At 37.6% G+C, this 22,139-nt stretch overlaps 1 protein-coding gene across 2 annotated transcripts in view; it reads left to right on the top strand.

Moving 5' to 3' along the window:
• The first annotated feature begins 439 nt into the window (after window positions 1–439).
• The window catches only part of NUP153 (nucleoporin 153), a 99,133-nt gene continuing 77,433 nt past the window's right edge, over window positions 440–22,139 (top strand). For both annotated transcript variants that reach the window (XM_077143417.1, XM_077143415.1), the window contains exon 1: window positions 440–825. In XM_077143417.1, the coding sequence (XP_076999532.1) occupies window positions 712–825 (114 nt within the window). In that variant the 5' untranslated portion in view covers window positions 440–711. The remainder of the gene's footprint in view (window positions 826–22,139) is intronic.

Raw genomic sequence — 22,139 nt, 5'->3', positions numbered from 1 at the left:
ATTGATCTCCTTCCCCGCCTTCCGTGCCGACAAGCCGCATTCTTCCGCTGAACTACGTTTCCCAGCGTGCGCCGCGGCCGAGAGCGCGGGCTCTACCAGCGCTTCCTTCCTCCCCGCCTATCGCACAGTCGCAGCGTGATGATGTACAGGCGTCGGGCGCTGACGAATGACGACGTTCTGGCTTGCGACCGCCGCGGCTGCCTTAGCAGCGGCAATCGGCGCAAGAGCGGCGGCGACTGCAGGGACGACGGCGGTGGCGGGGCGGGCGCTGTGCGCAGAGGGGAGGGGTAGGCGGGCGGCGCCGGCGGCCTCAGCTGCGGCAGCGACGGCTAGGGCGGCGGAAGAAGAATTCGTACCGGCCGGCGGGCGAGTTAGGCCTCAACAGCGTGCGGAGCAGCTCGCGCCGTCCTCTACGGGAGATCTCCATAGAGACCGTGACACACACAGAGGCGGGGGTCCGCGGGAGGCTGCCGGACTGGATCTACCTTCTCGGTCTCTGCCGCCGCCACCCCCTCCCCCTCTGCCAGCGCGCACCTTCGCTCCGCTTCTCCTCGAAACCTTGAGGTCCCTGGTGTGCCTATACCTCACCGTGTGGGCAGCGCGGGCGGACATTTGGTCCGGGGCCGGGCGGGGGGGGGCTCTAAGGCCGCCGCCTCTGCCTCTCCCGCCCCCCTTACCCGCCCCGGAGCGGGAAGCGGCGGAGCCTCCGCCATGGCCTCCGGAGCCGGAGGAGTAGGAGGGGGCGGCGGCGGCGGCAAGATCCGGACGCGGCGTTGCCACCAGGGGCCAACCAAGCCTTACTCGCAGGGGCGACAGCAGCACCAGGTAGGCGACCCCGAAACCGCGGTGGCCCAGGCGGGTCGGGGACTCGGCGGGAGTAAACAGGGCGTTGCGGGGCCGCGGTACCCCACACTCGCCGCACGTGGAGCGGACGGGAGGGCCAGAGGAGGCCCCCAGTGAGGCGGCGGGAGCGCAGGCCACTAGGGTGGTGACGGGAAGTGGGTTGAGACAGGCCCGGCCGTGCGGCGCACACGTGTGGCTCGGGCCGCCTCTCCCCTACCCTCTGGGCCAGGGGCTTCCCCCGGCTTGCGCAGGGCGGGAAAGGAAATTTTAGCTCCGCGATGCGCGCGTTTCCTTTTCTTTTTGGCGGGGATTAGGAGTTTGATGGTATTACTCACGGCCTCTTGAGGGAGAAAGGAAAAAAATGTGGCCGGAGGCCTTTACGCGTGCTGTTTTCTTGTCTCCCGCGTTACAGTGTGTCGCGGGAGGGCTCTGCCTCGAGCAGTCTGTCTGCCGGGCACCTGAGGAGGGGGTGCTGGGGGCGCTGTTAACCTGGAAAACAGATTGGCTTCAGCTCAACCCGTTCGTTAATTCACAGTCTTACCCGCCCGTATCTCCTAGCTCTGAGAGCTTGGCTTTTTCTTAACCGTTTTATAGTTACGGTGACACTAGGGCATTTTGAAAGTCCCTCTCCACCCATACGTCTTTTCTCCGCTGCGTGACCCTCCCTCCCCTTTTCTATACCGCCCCCCCCCCCCCGCCTTTTTTATTTTAGAGGCTAGAGTTGGCCATTCGCCACAGTTGACCACGACGCCAATACTGATCTCATGCACAAAATATTTTAATATTATGGGGTGTATTCTAGAAGTTTAGGTACTTTTGACACTCCAGGAATGTTGGTGGTCTTATAATTTAACCACCATGTGTACTTGTGGGTGTTCGAAAGTATGAAAAGGAGTTTAGCTTAATTGTAAATGTCATTTGATTCTAAGAAAGTTCCGTTTTTAAAAGGAGTTTAGTTTAATTATAAATAAGACATTTGATTCTAAGAAAGTTCCGTTTTTAAGTGCTATTTGTTCATGGTGGGGTGGTGGAGCAGGAAAATGTTAAAAATCTATTTAAATAAAGTCACTCATAAAACTAATGACACTAAAGTGGGAAGTGTTTTAAACTTGTTTAAAAAAATAGAATAGGAAGAGTAAAGATATTGTTACATGCTGTTAAGGGTAGACTTCCAAGGTTGTTTTATTCTGGCTGATAATGAATATTGAACAGTTTAACGTATTCTTTCGTTGTGGGGCTAAATTGTATCATTAAAAACCAACGGATATCATTAACAGTAATATTTTAATATTTTTCCATCAGTTGTAACAGAAGTACCACACCAATGCCATTTTAATTATAGGGGACTATAGGGGCTGTGGGAGTTTGCTTTTGGGAGCATGACAATGTTCTAAAATTGATTGTGGTGATGATGAAAGCACAACTCTTATGATGCTGAGAGCCACTCAGTGTATAGGTTGGATAGATTGTATGGTGTTTAAATAAAGCTGCTTTAAAAAACCCTAGATTTTTACAAGTAAGGATTTGAGTTAAATTTTTGAGCAGTGAAAATTGTGGTTTATACATTAAGTCGATTTCTACTAATTGTTAAAAGGCTTGACTGTTAGTTCCCTCCAGATTTTCCCTAAATATTTACAGAAAGTGCCTGTTTTTTTCAGAATTCTTTGTGAAGAACAAGAGTGGTTGGAGACATATTTAAGATTAGCACTCAGGTCACAAGCCTGACCATTTAACCTAAGCCTTTTTTGTAAGAATGGAAGTTGATACACTTGAGTTCTGTTTCTCTTGAAGAGTAAATATCTTCAGGTACTTTTTAGATCCCCTTAAGAGAAAATTACTACATGTATATATTCTTTATATATATATATATATATATATATATATATATAAAAATATAAATATAAAGAATTGTTTTGAATACAGATAGTGGGTGGTCTGGACAAAGTTTGAAAGGCTGGACGTTGCAAAAATTTTATTGCAGGTTTTTTTTTTCCGTTTTAACTTTTTTAAAATTGTATAATGTAACATATGTACAAAATAAAAAAAAAACAATAGTTTTCAAAGCACTGTTCAACACATAGTTACAGGACAGATTCCAGAGTTTGTCGTGGACTACAATACCACCATCTCAGATTTTTCCTTCTAGTTGCTCCAGAACACAGGAAGCTAGAAGGAATAAATATTTTTTTTGTCATCACAATTGACTTTTTTTTTTCTTTGTGAAAAATAATACATATACAAAAAAGCAATAAATTTCAAAGCACAGCACCATTAGTTGTAGAACAGATTTCAGAGTTTGGTGTGGATTATAATTTCACAATTTTAGGTTTTTACTTCTAGTTCCTGTAAGATATTGGAGACTAAAAGAAATATCAATTTAATGATTCAGCAATCATATTCGATTGTTAAGCCCTACCTTCTCTGTATAACTCCACCATCACTTTTGATCTTTCTGTCCCCACTCTTTAGGGGTATTTGGGCTATGGCCATTGTAACTTTTTCATGTTGGAAGGGGCTGGCAATAATATGGGTTAAGGAGAATCACAGTTTAGTTTTTGAGAACATGATACCTTACCATAATGTACCTGTGGATCTAGATCAGCTTAGAGCTGATAGGATTTCAGGTTGTAATAGTTTTAAGCTTCAGATCTTGATAACTTGTCCCTATCTAAAATGCTCTTGGCTTCTTGTCTTAGTTTAATTATAAAATTATAATTTTTGGCTTCTAAAAATTATAGAAGCCAAAAAAGGGGAAGAATTATAAAAAAAAAAAAGTAAGGAGAAGCCTTGAATAGTGTATGTTGATCATCTTCACTAGTTTCTCTCACTTCAGCCCCTTTTAACTTACCTACATTTAGGATAACTTTTAACTTATCTACATTTATCTATATTTTAGCTTTTGAATTGGGATTAAAACTTTTTGTGTGTGTGTGCAACATTGTTGGTGTTATTTAATGTTTGCAGAAACTACCAAAGAAAAATATTTAGATACAGATAAAAGAATACTCTCCTCTTTAATTTATCTAACAAAAAGGACTTTTCTTTAGTCCTTAGTGAAACTTGTGGACTACCTGCTTGCTGTCTTCTGTCTTGCTGTCCTAGGCAGTCAGCTGGATATTTTGCAGCAGCTGCTGAGTCATCATGAATAGCAAGGAGCTTCATGACATGGCACGTTTTATACTAAAGTTATTGGATTAAATGTCCAAGCTTTGTGGTCAAAAATGAAGTTTTGGATTTTGTAGTAGAGAGCTGGAACAAAAATGAGAGCTCCAGCAGTGTTAGTTAATGGATGTATGCCATTGCCTGTCTTTCCAGTGAGCTAGCCACGGTCAAGCAGTTACCTGCAACTTTTGCATGTATTCAGTTGACTTGTAATTTCCTGTTTGAGCTCTTCTGGGAAATACCTGAAGTTTAGCATTTTCTCCCCTTTCACTTCTAATCTTTAAAGACATCGTATTACTTGAAGTTGCGGAAACAAAAATCAGTTGTCTTGGTCAACTAACTGAAGGGTAGTAATGCTTAAAAATTATAGAAGCCAAAAAAGGGGAAGAATTATAAAAAAAAAAAAGTGAAGGGAAGCCTTGAATACTGTATGTTGATGATCTTCACTAGTTTCTCTCACTTCAGCCCCTTTTAACTTATCTACGTTTAGGAAATTGGTGTTCTTTTTCTAGTTGGGAGTGAACAGGTTACTAAAGGGTGTGATTAGTTCTTGCCACCTGTTCAGTCTCTTTTCCCATTTCCTTTTTGTGCAGACTTGTCAGGCCCAGAAAGTCAGCTCTATGGAGAGGTCAAGCTGCTTTTCTTAATAGCCACCACACAAAACTGAGCCAGTGGACAAATCTGAATCTTGCCTTTTAAAGAATCTACTTATCAAAAATTTAGAATTGCCATAGCCCAAACAACCCTAAAGAGAGGTATGGAAAAATCAAAGGTGATGGTGGAATTAAACATAGAAGATAGGACTTAACAAATGAATATGAATGCTGAATCATAAAATTGGTATCTCTTTTAGTCTCCACTATTTTAGAGCAGCTAGAAGTAAAAATCTAAAATTGTGAAATCTGAAATATGTTCTACAACTAATTGTAGTGCTGTGCTTTGAAATTTATAGCTTTTTTGTATATATGTTATTGTTCACAAAAAAAGAAGGAAAAAAAGTCAATTTTGATGATAAAGTATTTAAGCCCTCTAGCTTCCTATATTCTGGAGCAGCTAGCAGGAAAAATATGAAATATATAACATACTTGGCCCATGACAAATCTGGAATCTGTCCTGTAAACACTTGTTGAGGAGTGCTTTGAAAACTATTGCTTATTTATTTCTGTGCCTTGTATATATATATTATACTATACAATAAAAATAAAGTTAAAAAAAAGAATCTACTGCCACCTCCTGGTGAGAGGAAATTACTTGTTTCTGCCTTTTGTAGTGGGGCTGGGGGGAGTGGGGGGGGTGCTTCAGAAGTTTGGCTTCTGGTTTGGAGCTAAGGGAATCCAATTGTTTTATCCTCCTAGATACAGTTTGTGTCCTACAAGTCAATTCCTGCATTTAGCTATTTACAGAAAGGGAAAACAACAATTTAGATCAGGGATCCGCAGATTTTTTTCTTTAAAGGGCTAGACAGTAAATATTTTAGGCTCTTAATTTTATTTTTACTACCCTTTAAAAAATATATAAAAAACAGTCTTAACCTTAGGCCTGAATGAAAACAGATGGAAGGGTGAATTTGACCCACGTGGTTTGCTGAACCCAGGTTTATATGATAATGAACCCAGGTTTATATGATAATTTTTATATATTGTTTTGGTAGCTTCTGTTTGATACTTTATCCCGAATAAGTAAGTTGTGCCTAGTATCTGATGGCTAAAAGTGCTCTTATTTTGAAAAGTAGGATTTAGAGGTTGAATATTAAATCATTCCAGAAATCACTAAGTAGTTTTGACTTTTATTTTGTTTTTTTTCCTTTACCCTAGGCACCTAAATAATATCAGTGGAGATGGAAATCGTTGATAGAAAAATAGTATAGTCTAATAGTGTACTATAATGAAGTCATACTCTCTGGGCTTGAATCCTTGTTCTGTGATTTGGACATGCTACTTAAGTTCTCTGCTTAATTTATTCTTCTTAGAGTGGAGATTGTTGTGAGGGTTAAATGAAATAATACAAATAAAGCACTTAGAACAGGGCTTAGCATATATAGTAAGGACTTATTCCAAATTGTTACGATTAAACAGAAGTGTTTGATTTAAACATGTTTAAATTGTCTCTGGAGTTTTGCTGCTTCTTAGTAAAGATTTTTTCCCTTATGTGCTCCAGTTCAATCCTTTATAAGCATTATCTTGAGGCCAAGTATTTAATTTTACTGTGCAGAGTAGGTTTTTGTTTATGATGAGAAATGCTTTGTTACAAATTTTTGTAAGATGAATGATATAAAAAGCCCAGGTATTTAATTACTCAGAAGACCCCTGATGAGGCAGTTACCTACTAGTTTGAAGTAAAATTAAAGCTTTTGATCTAATGTCGCTAATTTAAACCATTTGTATTAGGTACAGAATATATTATCATTGGAAAGATGGATATGACCCTGTATTTTCAAAACTATTTTAATTCTAGGTACTTAGTTTTGATCATGGTTGTAACATATTTTTAAATGATTCATTATTGGGATGGCAGGCTTACATTTTTTTTGAAGTCTTGGCATCAGATACATAATTTGATACAATTGTTCTCCTTTACTGTGTTTACTGTTAGAAACGGGACAGTGCAATGCCTTTCCTGTCTATGGGTATTCCATTTTTCTTTCTTTTTTTTTTTTTACTTTTATTGTGAAATAAGACATATATACAAAAAAGTAATAAATTTCCAAGTACATTTTAGCAAGTAGTTGTAGAACAGATTTTAAAGTTTAGTATGTTTACATTTACATTTACATGTAAATGTAAATTACATTTACAATTGTGGTTTACAGTTCCACAATTTTTCGTGTTTTCTTCTAGGTGCTCCAAGACATGGAGACTAACAGAAATATCAATATAATGATTCAGCATTCATACCCATTTGTTAAATCCTATCTTCTCTGTTACACTCCCCCTTTTTTTGTACAAAATAACATGTATACAAAAAAGCAATAAATTTCAAAGTATATTGCAACACTTAGTTGTAGAACAGATTTCAGAGTTTGGTATGGGTTACAATGCCATAGTTTAGGTTTTTACTTCTAGCTGCTCTAAAGTACTGGAGACTAAAGGAAATGTCAGTATAACGATTCAGCACTCATACTCATATGTTAAACCCTCCCTTCTCTGTATAAGTCCGCCATCACCTTTGGTATTTCTCCCACTCTTTAAGGGTATTTGGGCTATAGCCATTCTAACTTTTCATGTTGGAAGGGGCTGTCGATAATACGGGATCGGGGAATCGAACTAGTTGATGTTCTGGAAAGGCTGGTCCCTCAGCATTTCAGAACTTATTGGTCCAGGGACCCATCTGGAGGCTGTAAGTTTCTGGAAAGTTACACTAGTACATGGAACTTTTGTAGAATCTTATATAATACTCTAGGTATTTTTTAGGGTTGGCAGGAATGGTTTTAGTAGGGGTTTGTCAAGTTATGATAGGTAGCAGTGTCTAACTGAAGTTTGTGTAAGAGTGACCTCCACAGTAGCCTCTCGTCTCTGTTTGAGTTCTCTCACCACTGATACCTTATATGTTACACTTCTTTTTCCTTTTGGTTAGGATGACATTGTTGATCCTACAGTGATAGGGCCAGGCTTATCCCTGAGAGTCTTCTCCCACAGTACCAGGAAGACTTTCATCCATGGATGTCATGTTCGACATAATGGGAAGGGCCATGATTTCACTTACAGAGTTGGGCTTAGAACCACATCTGAGCAACAAAAGAGATCCTCTAGAGGTGATTTAAGCTATGCTACATACATAAGCTTCACAAGAGTAAACCTGAAGATTAAATGCTTGGCCTGTTGATTTGGGTGACCCTAATGTTTGACATAGCATCTGGGGTTTCCCTGGTGATAAGGTTAGTATTTAGATATTTTTTCTCCTATACTTCAAAGGACTTTATCAGTACTTTTTGATTATCTGCTTAATATATTCTGGGATGTATCCAGGCATTACATTAAGCTATACAGGATTAAAAGCTCTCATTCTTAGCCTGGGCTCCCTGTGTTTGGATTCTAACATGTTGAAAAGGGGTAGGATATAGGAATGGAACTGGTTGATGTTCGAGAAGAGACTGACAACCCTGGTTTTCAGGACTATCCAGCCTAGGAACCATCTGAAAGTTTTAGGTTTCTGAAAAGTAAACTTTGTACATGCAACTTTTGTAGGATCTGAGATAGAGCCCTGGGTGTGTGCTGTTTAGGGTTAACAGGAATGATGTTGGTTGAGGTTTGGCAAACTGTGGCAAACCCACCATTTTTCCTGATGTTCCATTTTTCTTGATTTCGCTTATCTTTCTCAGTGTGTGACTTAAGAAGTAAACTCTAGATCCTGGTTTTAAAACAGAATATATTATAAAAGGGTGACATCTTATAGGTTACTTTTAGTGAATTAAGCTGCTTTGGAGTTTTATTGGATCTCCTTGTTGCTACTTTAGAAGGTCTTTTTTTCCCATGTTCTCTTTTTTTTTTAAACATTTTTTTATTAATTAAAAAAATTAACAAACAAAATATTAAGATATCATTCCATTCTACATATACAATCAGTAATTCTTGATATCATCACATAGTTGCATATTCATCATTTCTTAGAACATTGGCATCAATTTAGAAAAAGAAAAAGACAACAGAAAAAGAAATAAAACAATAATAGAGAAAAAAAAGATTATACATACCATACCCCTTACCCCTTGCTTTCATTTACCACTAGCATTTCAAACAATTTATTTTAACATTTGTTCCCCCCTATTATTTATTTTTATTCCATATGTTCTACTCTTCTGTTGATATAGTAGCTAAAAGGAGCATCAGACACAAGGTTTTCACATTCACAGAGTCTCATTGTGAAAGCTATATCATTGTTCAATCATCATCAAGAAACATGGCTACTGGAACACAGCTCTACATTTACAGGCAGTTCCCTGCAGCCTCCCTGCTACATCTGGAACAACAAGGTGATATCTCCTTAATGCATAAGAATAATCTCCAGGATAACCTCTCAACTCTGTTTGGAATCTCTCAGCCATTGACATTTAGTCTCATTTCACTCTTCCCCCTTTGGTCAAGAATGTTCTCTCAATCCCTTGATGTTAATTCTCAGCTCATTCTAGGGTTTTTCTCAGTCCCTTGATGCTGAGTCTCAGCTCATTCCAGGATCTCTGTCCCACGTTGTCAGGAAGGTCCACACCCCTGGGAGTCGTGTCCCACGTAGACAAGGGGAGGGTGGTGAGTTTGCCTGTTGTGTTGGCTGGAGAGAGAGGCCACATCTGAGCAACAAAAAAGGCTCTTTTGGGGGTGACTCTTAGGCCTAATTTTAAGTAGGCTTGACCTATCCTTTGTGGGATTAAGTTTCATATGAACAAACCCCAAAACCGGGGGTTCAGCCTATAACTTTGGTTGTCCACATTGCTTGTGAGAATTTCAAGAATTCAACTTGGGAAAGTTGAATTTCTCCCCACTCTCACCATTCCCCGAAGGGGGCTTGCAAATACTTTTCCAGTCACTGATCAAATCATTCTGGGATTCATCGGGGGGTCACTTTGGACAAACCAACAAAATCTCATGTCCTACCTGAGATTCCAAGTACTTCTGACATTCAATCAAACTATCTACATCAGTTATATTAGGAAATGCTCTAGTCAAAATATAAATTTTGTAACAAATAAACATTTTTTGCTTTAGTCTCACACATAAGGTGACATTTTAAAGTATTATCATCTATTTTCAGCACCCTGCAATAATGACATTCCTTTGTTCTTCCTCATGCAAAAACATTGTTAAAATTGTACATTGTACATTTCACTATTATTATATACTCTACCCATGTTCTCTTGAAGTTGAGAAATGAAAAATATTATGGAATTGGACTAGATGGATAGGGAAATCTTGGATGCTGAATGACTTTATCTAATAAAATAGAGCAAATAATATCTTAGATTTGGAGGTCAAATTCAGATTATTGAAATTAGATTAGCCGTAACTACTTTAGAATTTGAATACTTGATTACTTTCTTCCCTCATGGAAATAAAATAAGTGAAAAGAAAATAAGCAAACAATAAATAAAAGCAGAAAGGTAGCAAAATTAAAGAAGGGCTCAGAAAAACATACCAAAAGAAATGGTATTAATGGGTACGGGTGGTTCAGTGGTAGAATGCTCGCCTTCTATACAGGAGACCTGGGCTCAATTTCTGAACCATGCACCCAAAAAACAAACGGCACTAAAAATCTACCCCGTGTAGTTCTTAAGCACAGACTACACTAGATGAGAAGTAGCAAAATTAATTTCAAGGATTAAGGGAGTGAATATTAAAACTTGGACTGATTCAACCAATTGGCTTTTCTCTCTCCAAGTACTAAGGGATAATTAATTCAGTTGGCAAAACATGTCAAAAATGCCAACGATAGTGAGCCATTGATTGTACATTATGCATGGACTGTATCTGTGTGAAGATCTATCAATAAAAATTTTTTTTTAAAAAAAGAAAAAAAATGCCAATGAGATTGAGAATGGTTAAATACCTAATTATGGGAGCAGAAATGATTTAATCCAGTGCTACAAACATATCAAGCATGAGTCCAGTGTGTAAGGCACTGTGAATATATTAGCTAATCTGAGTCCAAGGATGAAAGAAATAAGGCTGGAGGAGGGATGGGGAGAGGCCCTCTTTTACACTACCTCAATTCATTTTTAAGTAAAGGCATTCTTTTATTATAATCCTTTTAGTGATTTATAATCTCAGAATGACCAGAGCCATCTTTCTAACAAAGACAATTCCTTATCATTAATATGTATCCTTCTCCTTCTTCATATAGTAACACTGCCTTCCTATTAGCAGTTTTCATGAATTTATTTCAGTTCTATTCTACCTTTTTTCCCCCCACATCATCCTAAATTAAAAAGTAGTATTCATATTATAAAATCCCCATCCTCAAATAATTTCTTTGAATTGCTCTTCAGTTTTAAGATTCCAGAATACACTGCTGTTTGATTTCTGTCTGCCCTTCTGGCTGCCTTTATTTCATTGAGGCCTATCACAGACTAGTCCCTTAATTTTCTCCCAAAGTTCTGTGTATTCCCCTCTAACCCACTCATCTCCCATGTCACTAGATTCTCCTTTCCTTTTTTTTTTTTTTTTACTGTGAAATATAACATACATACCAAATAGCAATAAATGTAAAAGTACATTTTAAGAAGTAGTTCTAAAACAGATTTCAAAATTTGGTATGGGTTACAGTTTCACAACTTTAGGTGTTTCCTTCGCTTGCTCCAAGACACTGGAGACTAAAAAGAAATATCAATATAATGATTCAGTAATCATACTCATTTTTTAAATCCTAACTTCTTTATTATGACTATTTCTCCTCTGATCCTTCTTCCAATCTTTAGGGATATTTGGGTTATGTCCATTCTAACTTTTTTTTATGCTGAAAAGGGGTAGGATATAGGAATGGAACTGGTTGATGTTCAAAAAGAGACTGACAACCCTGAGTTTCAGGACTGTCCAGCCTAGGAACTATCTGAAAGTTTTAGGTTTCTGAAAAGTAAACTTTGCACATGCAACTTTTGTAGGATCTGAGATAAAGCCCTGGGTGCTGTTTAGGATTAACAGGAATGATGTTGGTTGGGGTTTAGCAAACTGTGGCAATTAGCAATATTTAGCTGAAGCTTGCTTAATAGTAATCTCCAGAATAGCCTCTCAACTCTATTTAATCTCTCTTAGCCACTGATACCTTATTATATTTCTTTTCCTCCTTTTGGTCAGGAAGGCACTGTCGATCTTCAAACTTTTTTTGAAAGTTTTTTTTCATATATTTTGCCTCATCAGTTTTCTGCCTAGCTTCCTCCAACTCTAAGTGGGGAAAAAACGAAGACTATGTACCACAAGACCCTACCTAAGACAATGAATATCTAATTATAAAAACATATAAAACACTAGATAGTCAAAACCTAGATATTATTCCAATTTTTTCAGTTTTTAAAAACATATCCATACTAACATCATTTATTTTAGTAATACATCTCTATTATAACTTTAACACTATAATCAGGAAATTTCTATTCCCTTGCAGTTTAGAAAAACATTTTGTTTGGTTATTTACTATAATATTGTACCAATTTTTTGAAATTAGTATAGCAAAATGAAAATTCTAAACACTCGTTTTTTTTTAAACTTTATGAAATTAGGACCAGAAAGTTTAATTATCCAGCCTTTTCATTTACCATATTAACAAAAGCATTCCCCTATGCCTTTAGCCTTTTTTTAAAATTTTTAATGTCATTTAAATTTTCATTGTATAATATAATATATATACAAAGCAGAAAGAAAAAACCAGTAGTTTTCAAAACACTCTTCAACAAGTAATTACGGAACAGATCCCAGAGTTTGTCATGGGCCACCATACCATCATCTCACATTTTTCCTGCTCCAGAACATTGGAAGCTAGAAGGAATAAATATTTTTTTATCATCACAATTGACTTTTTTTGTGAAAAATTATGTATGTACAAAAAAGCATTAAATTTCAAAGGATATCGCCAACAATTAGTTATAGAACAGATCTCAGAGTTTGGTATGGGTAACAATTTCCATAATTTTTTTGATTTTTACTTCTAGCTCCTCTAAGATACTTGTACTAAAAGAAATATCAGTATAATGATTGAGCAGTCATACTTGTTTGTTAAACCCTACCTTCATTGGGTAACTCCACCATCATCTTTTATGTTTCTCCCATTCCTAAGGGGTATTTGGGGTCTGTCCACTCTAACTTTTTCATGTTGCAAGAAGCTGCTTGTAATATGATGTAGGAAGATGGATCTAGCTGATGTTTTAGAGAGACTTGCCCCTCTAGGTTTCAGGATTTATTTAGTCTAGGGACCCATCTGGAGGTTGTAGATTTCTGGAAAGTTACCCTAGTGCTTGGAACCTTTGTAGAATCTTGTATATTGCCCTAGGTGTTCTTTAGGATTGGCTGGAATGGGCCTGGTTGGGGTTTTGCAGGTTATGATAGGTAGCGGTGTCTAACTGAAGTTTGTGTAAGCTCAACTTCCAGAGTAGCCTCTCGACTGTGAACTCTCTCTGTCACTGATACTTTATTAAACTTGGTTTCCACCTTTTTGACAGGATGGAATTGTTGATCCCACAGTGCCAGGGCCGGGTCATCCCTGGGAGTCATCTCCCACACTGCCAGAGAGACTTTCACCGCTGAATGTCATATGTCATGTGGCGGGTGGGGGGGGGGGTGGCAGTGATTTCACTTGCAGAGTGGGGCCACATCTGACCAACAGAAGAGGTCTTCCAGAAGTAACTCTTAGGCATACCTTTAGTAGGCTAAGCTTCTCCACTATATACATAAGCTTCATAAGAGTAAACCTCAAGATCAAGGGCATAGCCTATTAATTTAGGTGTCCCTAAAGTTTGACATAGTATCAGGGGATTCCCTGATAGTAATGTTTAATAGTGCCATATTTTTCTCCCATCCCTCAAGGGACTTTGCCAATACTTTTTGATTATATGCTTAATGTAACCTAGAATGTGCCCAGACGTTACATTAAGCTATACAGAGTTAAAGGCCGTTTTCTTATGCTAGACTCCTTGTGTTTCAGTTGTTTAAATGAGCTATCCAGACAGGTTGAGTTAGTTTATGTGCAACAGAAAATTTAGTTTCCGGAGAAAATAAAACTTTCTTCCTTTGGTCTCAAAGAGTAAATGAGGTTCTAAAATATAGACAATGTCTTCCTTACCTCTGTGTTCTGAATTACCTTAATCCCAACCTGATCAGCTTTGTTCTTACCTCTAAATAACAGGTTATACATATATAAAAGAGCCTCTCAGAATCCAGAAATAATAATTACCGCTTCGGACTAAATGTAACTGCCATAAGAGCTTACCATCTAGGTTGCTGTTTTCTTATAAGCGTTTTCTAAAGAAGACTATACCGTTGTTGTTCTTTTGTTTCTGGCTTATTTTGCCTCACCAAATTTCCCACAGGTTCACTCACAATGTTGCATGCCTCAGAACTTCGTTCCTTTTGCAGCACAGTATTCAATCGTGTATGCAGCATCATTCACCAATTTGCTTCTCAGTCAGTGCATCCATCAGCCACCTGCATTCATTAGCCATCATGTATCATGTCCAAAGTCCACAGTCCATCAACACTCTCAATTTTAGATAATTTCATTGTTCCCAAGGGAAAGATAACCAATAAGCACACCCTTACCAAATAGAGAATCTAAACCTCCCCTTAACTCTTGTTCCTCTCCCCATTATTTACCTCTGGTGTTGGCTGTGATAATGCTGATGTTTTCCTGTTAAACATAGCTCATAGCATGCAATAGGGTGCATGCTATGCACCCTATTAGATTAGATTCAGGTTTTCCCCATAACCTGAATCTAAACACTTTGTATAAGAATCATACCTTTGAAGCAGTTCATGCAAGAACTTGTTTATATTTGTGTTGTTAATCAGTAGACACATAGGTCTATACAACCCCATTCATCATGTTCACCTTCAGTATGGTAATATTCCTTATAGACTTACTAGTGAACTGCCTTCACTTCTATCTATTCCCTTACATTTGAGTTCAACCTCGTTAGCTAACCGTTGACCCATCTCTAGCTTCTGTGTATCTCTAAATCCTCTATATTCTGTTTTATAAGCCTAGAATTTTACCTTTACCATGATCTTAAAAGTGAAGTCATACAGTATCTGTCTTATTTCACTCAGCACTATGTCCTCAAGGCTCATTCCATCTTGTCAATGTGGTTCATTTTGTGTTACTGCTGCATAAAATTCCATCATATGTATATGCCACATTTTGTTAATCCACTCATTTGTTGATGGACACTTGGATTGTTTCCATCTTTTGGTGATTGTAAATAATGCTGTAAATCACTGTGCAAATGTCTGTTTATATCACTGCTTTCAGCTCTTCTGGATATATACCAAGTAGTGCTATTGCTGGGTCATAGAGCCACTCGGTAATTAGTTTCCTAAGGAACTGCCAACTGAGACCCCCCCCTTTTAAAAATAATTTTTGTATTTTTAAACAACAACATCCAAACACAAACATTCTTACCATGTGACCATTCCATTCTTGGTATATAAACAATAATTCACAATATCGTCACATAGTTGTATATTCATCACCACGATCACCTCTTAGAACATTTACATCTTATCCAGAAAAAGAAATAAAAAGAAAAAAGAAAAAATTCGTACATACCATCCCCCGCCCCTCCCCCTCCCTGATCACCAGCATTTCAGTCTACTAAATTTCTTTTAACATTTGTTCCCCCTATTATTTATTTATTTTTAATCCGTATGTTTTATTCGTCTGTTGATAAGGTAGGTAAAAGGAGCATCAGACACAAGCTTTTCACGGTCAACAGTCACTTTGCAAAAACTATATCATTATACAGTCATCTTCAAGAAACATGGCTACTGGAACACAGCTCTACATTTTCAGGCATTTCCTACCAGCCTCTCCAATACACCTTTTTTTTTTAATTAAAAAAACTTTTGTTACAGAAGTTGTGCCATTAGAGAATAATCATGCATAAAATACAGGATTCTCATACACCTCCCCACCACTGATTTTTACATTGGTGAGGACAATTTGCTATAATTGATGATAGCACTTTTTTTGTAATTTTCCCTTTTTTTAACTAATTACATTTGTTAAAATTGATGAAAGATTATTAAAGTAGTACTATTAACTATTGTTCATATATAGGGGTATTTTTTCCCCATAATCCCAACCTATCACTATTATTTTTACTTTTTCATGCATGTCTTTATTTTGTTACTCATCTACCCATACACTGGGTAAAGGGGGTGTCAGTCCCAATGTTTTTATAATCATGTGACCACAGGATGAGAGCTATACAGTTATACAATATATCAAAGATCGGGGTACTGGATTACAATTTAACAATTTCAGGTATTTCCTTCTGGCTAATCTAATACACTAGAATGTGTATTAGTGTATTCTAATACACTAAAATGTGTATTTTTAACACTGGAAATAAAATAGGTAGGCTTTTTAGTTTTCCTCTGGGTTGATGTTCAAAGTTTATATAATAAAGTAGACATTTATAAAAACTACTATAATGTTATGATGTATTTGATAGTAAGGGGATAATATTTATAAAAATGGGGTGGTCACTTACTTTGGTAAAACTTTATTCCATGTTACAGGTATACTCAGGGTTATGTTTACTGAGGACTTATTTGGGATAGCATTCCAGTAAATTTTAGATTGTTATTGATGCAGTGATTCTCAAACTTTAATTTGCATAAGTCACCTCCAGAGCTTGTTAAAACAAATGAATTTGCATTCCGGACAAGCTTCTAGCTGTTAGGAATGCAGTGGTACTGGTTTGAGGACTACATTTGCAGAACCACTGTTTTAGTTCTGTTTTTAACTTTTATATATATATATATAAATGACATATATATACAAAGCAAAGAAAGGGAAAAGCAATAGTTTTCAAAGCACTCTTCAATAGGTAGTTACAGGACAGATCCCAGAGTTTGTCCTGGGCTACCATACGATTCTCTCAGATTTTTCTTTCTAACTGTTCCAGGATATAGGAGGCTAGAAGGCATAAATATTTTTTTATCACCACAGTTTGCATGTTTTTTTCTTTTTTGTGAAAAATAACGTATATACAAAAAAGCAATAGATTTCAAAGCACAGCACCACAATTAGTTGTAGAACATATTTTAGAGTTTGACATGGGTTACAGTTTCACAATTTTAGGTTTTTACTTCTACCTGCTGTACAATACTGGAAACTAAAAGAAATATCAGTATAATGATTGAGGAATCATATTCATTTGTTAAATCCTATCTTCTCTGCATAACTCCAACATCACCTTTGATCTTTCCCTCTCTAGGGATGTTTGGGCTATGGTAATTCTAACTTTTTCATGTCAGAAGGATCTATTAGTAATATAGAGTAGGAAGATGAAACTATCTGATATTCTGGAAAGGCTGGGCACTTTAAGTTTCAGGATGTATCTTGTCCAGGGACCCATCTGGAGGTTGTAGGTTTCTGGAAAGTTGTACTAGTGTCTGGAACCATAGTGGAATCTTATATATTGCTCTAGGTGTTATTTAGGATTGGCTGAAATGGTCCTGGTTGGGGTTTGGCAGGTTATGATAGGTAGCAATGTCTGAAGCTTGTGTAAGCGCAACCTCCAGAGTAGGCTCTCGACTTTTTTTTTTTTTTTTAAATTTATTTTGTATTATCAAACCAAAACCGCACAAACATGAACATTCTTAACATGCAAACATTCCATGTATGGTGTACAAACAATGGCACACAATATCACAAAGTAGTATATTCATCACCATGATCATTTTTTAGAACATTTGCATCACTCTAGAAAAAGAAATAAAAAGAAAAAACTCACACATATCATACCTCTTACCCCTTCCCTCTCTCTCATTGACCGCTAGTATTTCCATCTACTCAATAGATTTTAACCTTTTTTCCCACAATTTTTTCCTATTCCCCTTACCACACCACACCCTTTCGTTGTTCACTAATATTTCAGTCTACTCAGTTTATTTTAACATTTGTTCCCCCTATTATGTATTTTTTAATCCATATTTCTTACTCATCTGTCAAATATCATAGATAAAAGCATCAGACAAAGTTTTCACAATCACATAGTCACATTGCAAAAGTTATATCATTAGAGATTCATCTATTTTTTTGCCCATTTTAAAAAAATTTTTATTAACACTAATCAGCACACAATATGAACATTCTTTTTTTCATCACATAGTTGTATATTCATCATCCTGATCATTTCTTAGAACATTTGCATCAATTCAGGAAAAGAAATAAAAAGAAAACAGGAAAAAATTCATACCATAACCCTTACCCCTCCCTTTCATTAATCACTAGCATTTCATTCTATTAAATTTATTTTAACATTTGTTCCCCCTGATATTTGTTTATTTTTAATCCATATGTTTACTCATCTGTCCATACTGTAGATAAAAGCATCAGATGCAAGATTTTCACAATCATACAGTACATTGTAAAATCTGTATTATATATAATCATTTTCAAGAAACATGGCTACTGGAACACAGCTCTACATTTTCAGACACTTCCCTCCAACCTCTTCAATATACTTTAACTAAAAAGGTGATATCTAAATAATAGGTAAGAATAACCTCCAGGATAACCTCTCGACTCTGTTCGAAATCTCTCGGCCATTGACACTTTATTTTGTCTCATTTCACTCTTTCTCCTTTTGATGGAGAAGGTTTTCTCAATCCCTTGATGCTGAGTCCCAGCTCATCCTAGGATTTCTGTCTCACGTTGCCAGGAAGGTGCACACCCTTGGGAGTCATGTCCCACGTAGAGAGGGGGAGGGCGGTGAGTTTCCTTGTCGTGTTGGCTGAGAGAGAGAGGCCACATCTGAGCAACAGAAGAGGTTCTCTTGGAGGTGACTCCTAGGCCTAATTTTAAGTAGGCTTAGCCTATCCTTTGTGGGGTTAAGTTTCATATGAACACACCCCCAGATTGAGGGCTCTGCCTATTGCTTTGGTTGTTTGCACTGCTTGTGAGAATATCAAAAATTCTCCAGTTGGGGAAGTTGAGTTTTTCCTCTTTCTCACCATTCCCCAAAGGGAGCTTTGCAAATACTTTTTTATTCACTGTTCACATCGCTCTGGGACTTATTGGGGCATCACTCTGGACAAACCTACAAAACCTCATGTCCTACTCAAGGTTCCAAATATTATGGTGTTCAAGTAAGCTGTCCACATAAGTTATATTAGGAAATGCACTAGTCAGAATATAAATTTTGTACAAAATGAACATTTTTGCTTTAGTATCACATGTAAGTTAAAATTTTTAAATATTAATTACCATGTATTTTCCAATACCCTGCAGTATTGGCATTCCTTTGTTCTTTCTCATGCAAAAACATTTTTTAATTTGTACATTTAGTCACTATCATTATACACTCTAGACATTCCTAGATTATGCTATCTCAGTCTTTATCGTCTATCTTTCCTTCTGATTTAATTTGTGCCCCCAGGCCTCCTCCCTCTATCATTCTCACATTCCGGTTCATTCAGTGTTCTAACATTATTGTATTACAGTTAGATAGTATTGTAATATCTGTTTCTGAATTTTTACAATCAGTCCTGTTGCACAATCTGTATCCTTTCAGCTCCAAATGCCCAATTTCTTAACGTATTTCTATCTCCTGATGCTCTCTGTTACCAACTGAAATTCTCCAAGTTCATTCACTATTGTTAGTTCATATCAGTGAGACCATACAGTATTTGTCCTTTTGTTTCTGGCTGGTCTCATTCAGCATAATGTCCTTAAGGTCCATCCATGTTATTACATACTTCAGAACTTTATTCTGTCTTAGAGCTGCATAATATTCCATTGTATGTATATACCACAGCTTGTTTAGCCACTCTTCTGTTGATGGACATTTTAGCTGTTTCCATCTCTTGGCAATTGTAAATAATGTTGCTATAAACATTGGTGTGCAGATGTCCATTTGTGTCCTTACCCTCATGTCTTCTGAGTAGACACCTAGCAATGATATTGCCAGATCGTATGGCAATTCTATACTTAGCTTCCTGAGGAACTGTCAAACTGCCTTCCACAGCAGTTGTAACATTTTACATTCCCACCAACAGTGGATAAATGTGCCTCTTTCTCTACATCCTCTCCAGGACTTGCCATTTTCTGTTTTATTGATAATGGCCATTCTGGTGGGTGTGAGGTGATATCTCATTGTGGTTTTGATTTGCGTTTCCCTAATAGCCAGGGAAGTTGGACATCTTTTCATGTGCCTTTTGGCCATTTATATTTCCTCTTCTGAGAAGTGTCTGTTGATGTCTTTTGCCCGTTTTGTAATTGAATTGTTTGTCTTTTTGTTGTTGAGTTGAACAATCTCTTATATAATTCTGGATACTAGACCCTTATCTGATATATCGTTTCCAAATGTTGTCTCCTATTGTGTAGGCTATCTTTTTACTTCACAAAGTTCTTTGATGCACAAAGGTGTTTAATTTTGAGGAGTTTCCATTTATTTCTTTCTTCAGTGCTCATGCTTTGGGTGTAAGGTCTAGGAAACCGCATCCTATTATAAGATTTATAAGATATTTCCCTACATTTTCTCCTGAAAGTTTTATGGTCTTAGATCTAATGTTTAGGTCTTTGATATGTTTTGAGTTAATTGTTTTGTATAGGGTGTGAGATGTGATTCCTCTTTCATTCTTTTGCATGTGCATATCCAGTTCTCTGGGCACCATTTATTGAAGAGACTGTTCTGTCACAGGTGAGTTGGGTTGACTGCCTTATCAAAGATCAATTATCCATTGATAAGAGGGTCTATATCTGAACACTTTATTTGATTCTGTTCGTCAGTATATCTGTCTATATGCCAGTACCATGCTATTTTGACCACCATAGCTTTGTAATATGCCTTAAAGTCAGGTAGTGTGAGACCTCCGTCTTCATTTTTCTTTCTCAGGATACTTTTAGCTCTTCGGGGCACCCTGCCCTTCCAGATAAATTTGGTTATTGTTTTTCCTGTTTCTGAAAAGTAAGTGTTTGGGATTTTAATTGATATTGCATTGAATCTATAAATCATCTTAACTATATTTAGAATTAACATCTTAACTATATTTAGTCTTCCAGTCCATAACATGGTATGCCCTTCCATTTATTTAGGTCTTCTGTGATTTCTTTTAGCAATTTCTTGTAGTTTTCTTTATGTAGGTCTTTTGTATCCTCAGTTAAATTTATTCCTAAATATTTTGTTCTTTTGGTTGCAAATGTAGGTGGAATTTTTTTCTTGATTTGCCCCCCAGATTGCTCATTATTGGTGTATAGAAACACTGCAGATTTTTGAGTATTGATCTTGTAACCTGCCACTTTGCTGTACTCATTTATTAGCTCTTGTAGTTTTCCTATCAATTTTTTGGTTTTTTGACATACAATATCATATCATCTGAAAGGGTGAGAGCTTTACTTTTTCCTTTCCAATTTTGATGCCTTGTGTTTCTTTTTCTTGTCTAATTGCTCTGGCTAGGACTTCTAGCACAATGCTGAATAACAGTGGTGATAGTGAACATCCTTGTGTTCCTGATCTTAGGGGAATGTTTTCAGTTTTTCCACGTTGAGGATGATGTTTTCTGTGGGTTTTTCTTATATTCCTTTTATCATATTGAGGAAGTTCTCTTCTATTCCTGCCCTTTGGAGTGTTTTCAACAAGATAGGATGTTGAATTTTGTCACATGCCTTTTCTGCATCAATCGAGACGATCATGCAGTTTTTCTGCTTTGATTTCTTGATACAGTGTATTATATTAATTGATTTTCTTATGTTGAACCATCCTTGCATACCTGAGAGGAATCCTGGTCATGTTGTGTAATTCTCTTAATGTGCTGCTGAGTTCAATTTGCAAGAATTTTGTTGAGGATTTTTCTATCTGTATTCATTAGAGAAATTTGTAAGTTTTCTTGTAATATCTTGTCTGCTTTGGTACAAGGGCGATATTGGCTTCATAGAATGAGTTAGGTAGCCTTCCCTCCTCTTCAGTTTTTTTTTTTTTTGAAGCGTTTGAGCAGAATTGGTACTAATTCTTTCTTGAATGTTTGGTAGAATTCACATGTTGCGGTTTGGCCCAACCGCTAAACTATTGGGGACCCTCTACTCCTCAGCTTCTCACTGCTTGCTAGACGACACTGCCGCACGCAGAAAAGGGGCTCGATCCGGGGGTCTGGGTCCAAGGGGCGCACGCAGGAGACCTCGCTGCGGGTCTAAAGGACTGGAGGCCGAGTCAATTAAGGCACGAAGCGAGGTAGCTTTATTGTTGGTAGACGCTTATGCCAGGGCCGCCAGAAGCTAAAGACCACGAGGCTTGATGAGCCCTGGATTATATACAGTTTGAGGAGAGGCGGAGTTAGGGTGTGGCCTCCAGGGGAGGGTAGCCAATCACACAGGGAGGACGGATGAGTGACTGTGACCATAGAGATGCTGTTCCTGAGTGTACCCATAGCAGAGGATGTTGGGTAGGTGGAGGACTAAGGAGAAGGCCAATAGGGTTAGAGAGACAAGGCTACATC

This window comes from Tamandua tetradactyla, chromosome 25, assembly GCF_023851605.1.
Source record: "Tamandua tetradactyla isolate mTamTet1 chromosome 25, mTamTet1.pri, whole genome shotgun sequence".
Classification (NCBI taxonomy): domain Eukaryota; kingdom Metazoa; phylum Chordata; class Mammalia; order Pilosa; family Myrmecophagidae; genus Tamandua; species Tamandua tetradactyla.
Note: the sequence above shows the minus strand (reverse complement) of the source record. Positions and strands in the feature narration are given on the sequence as shown.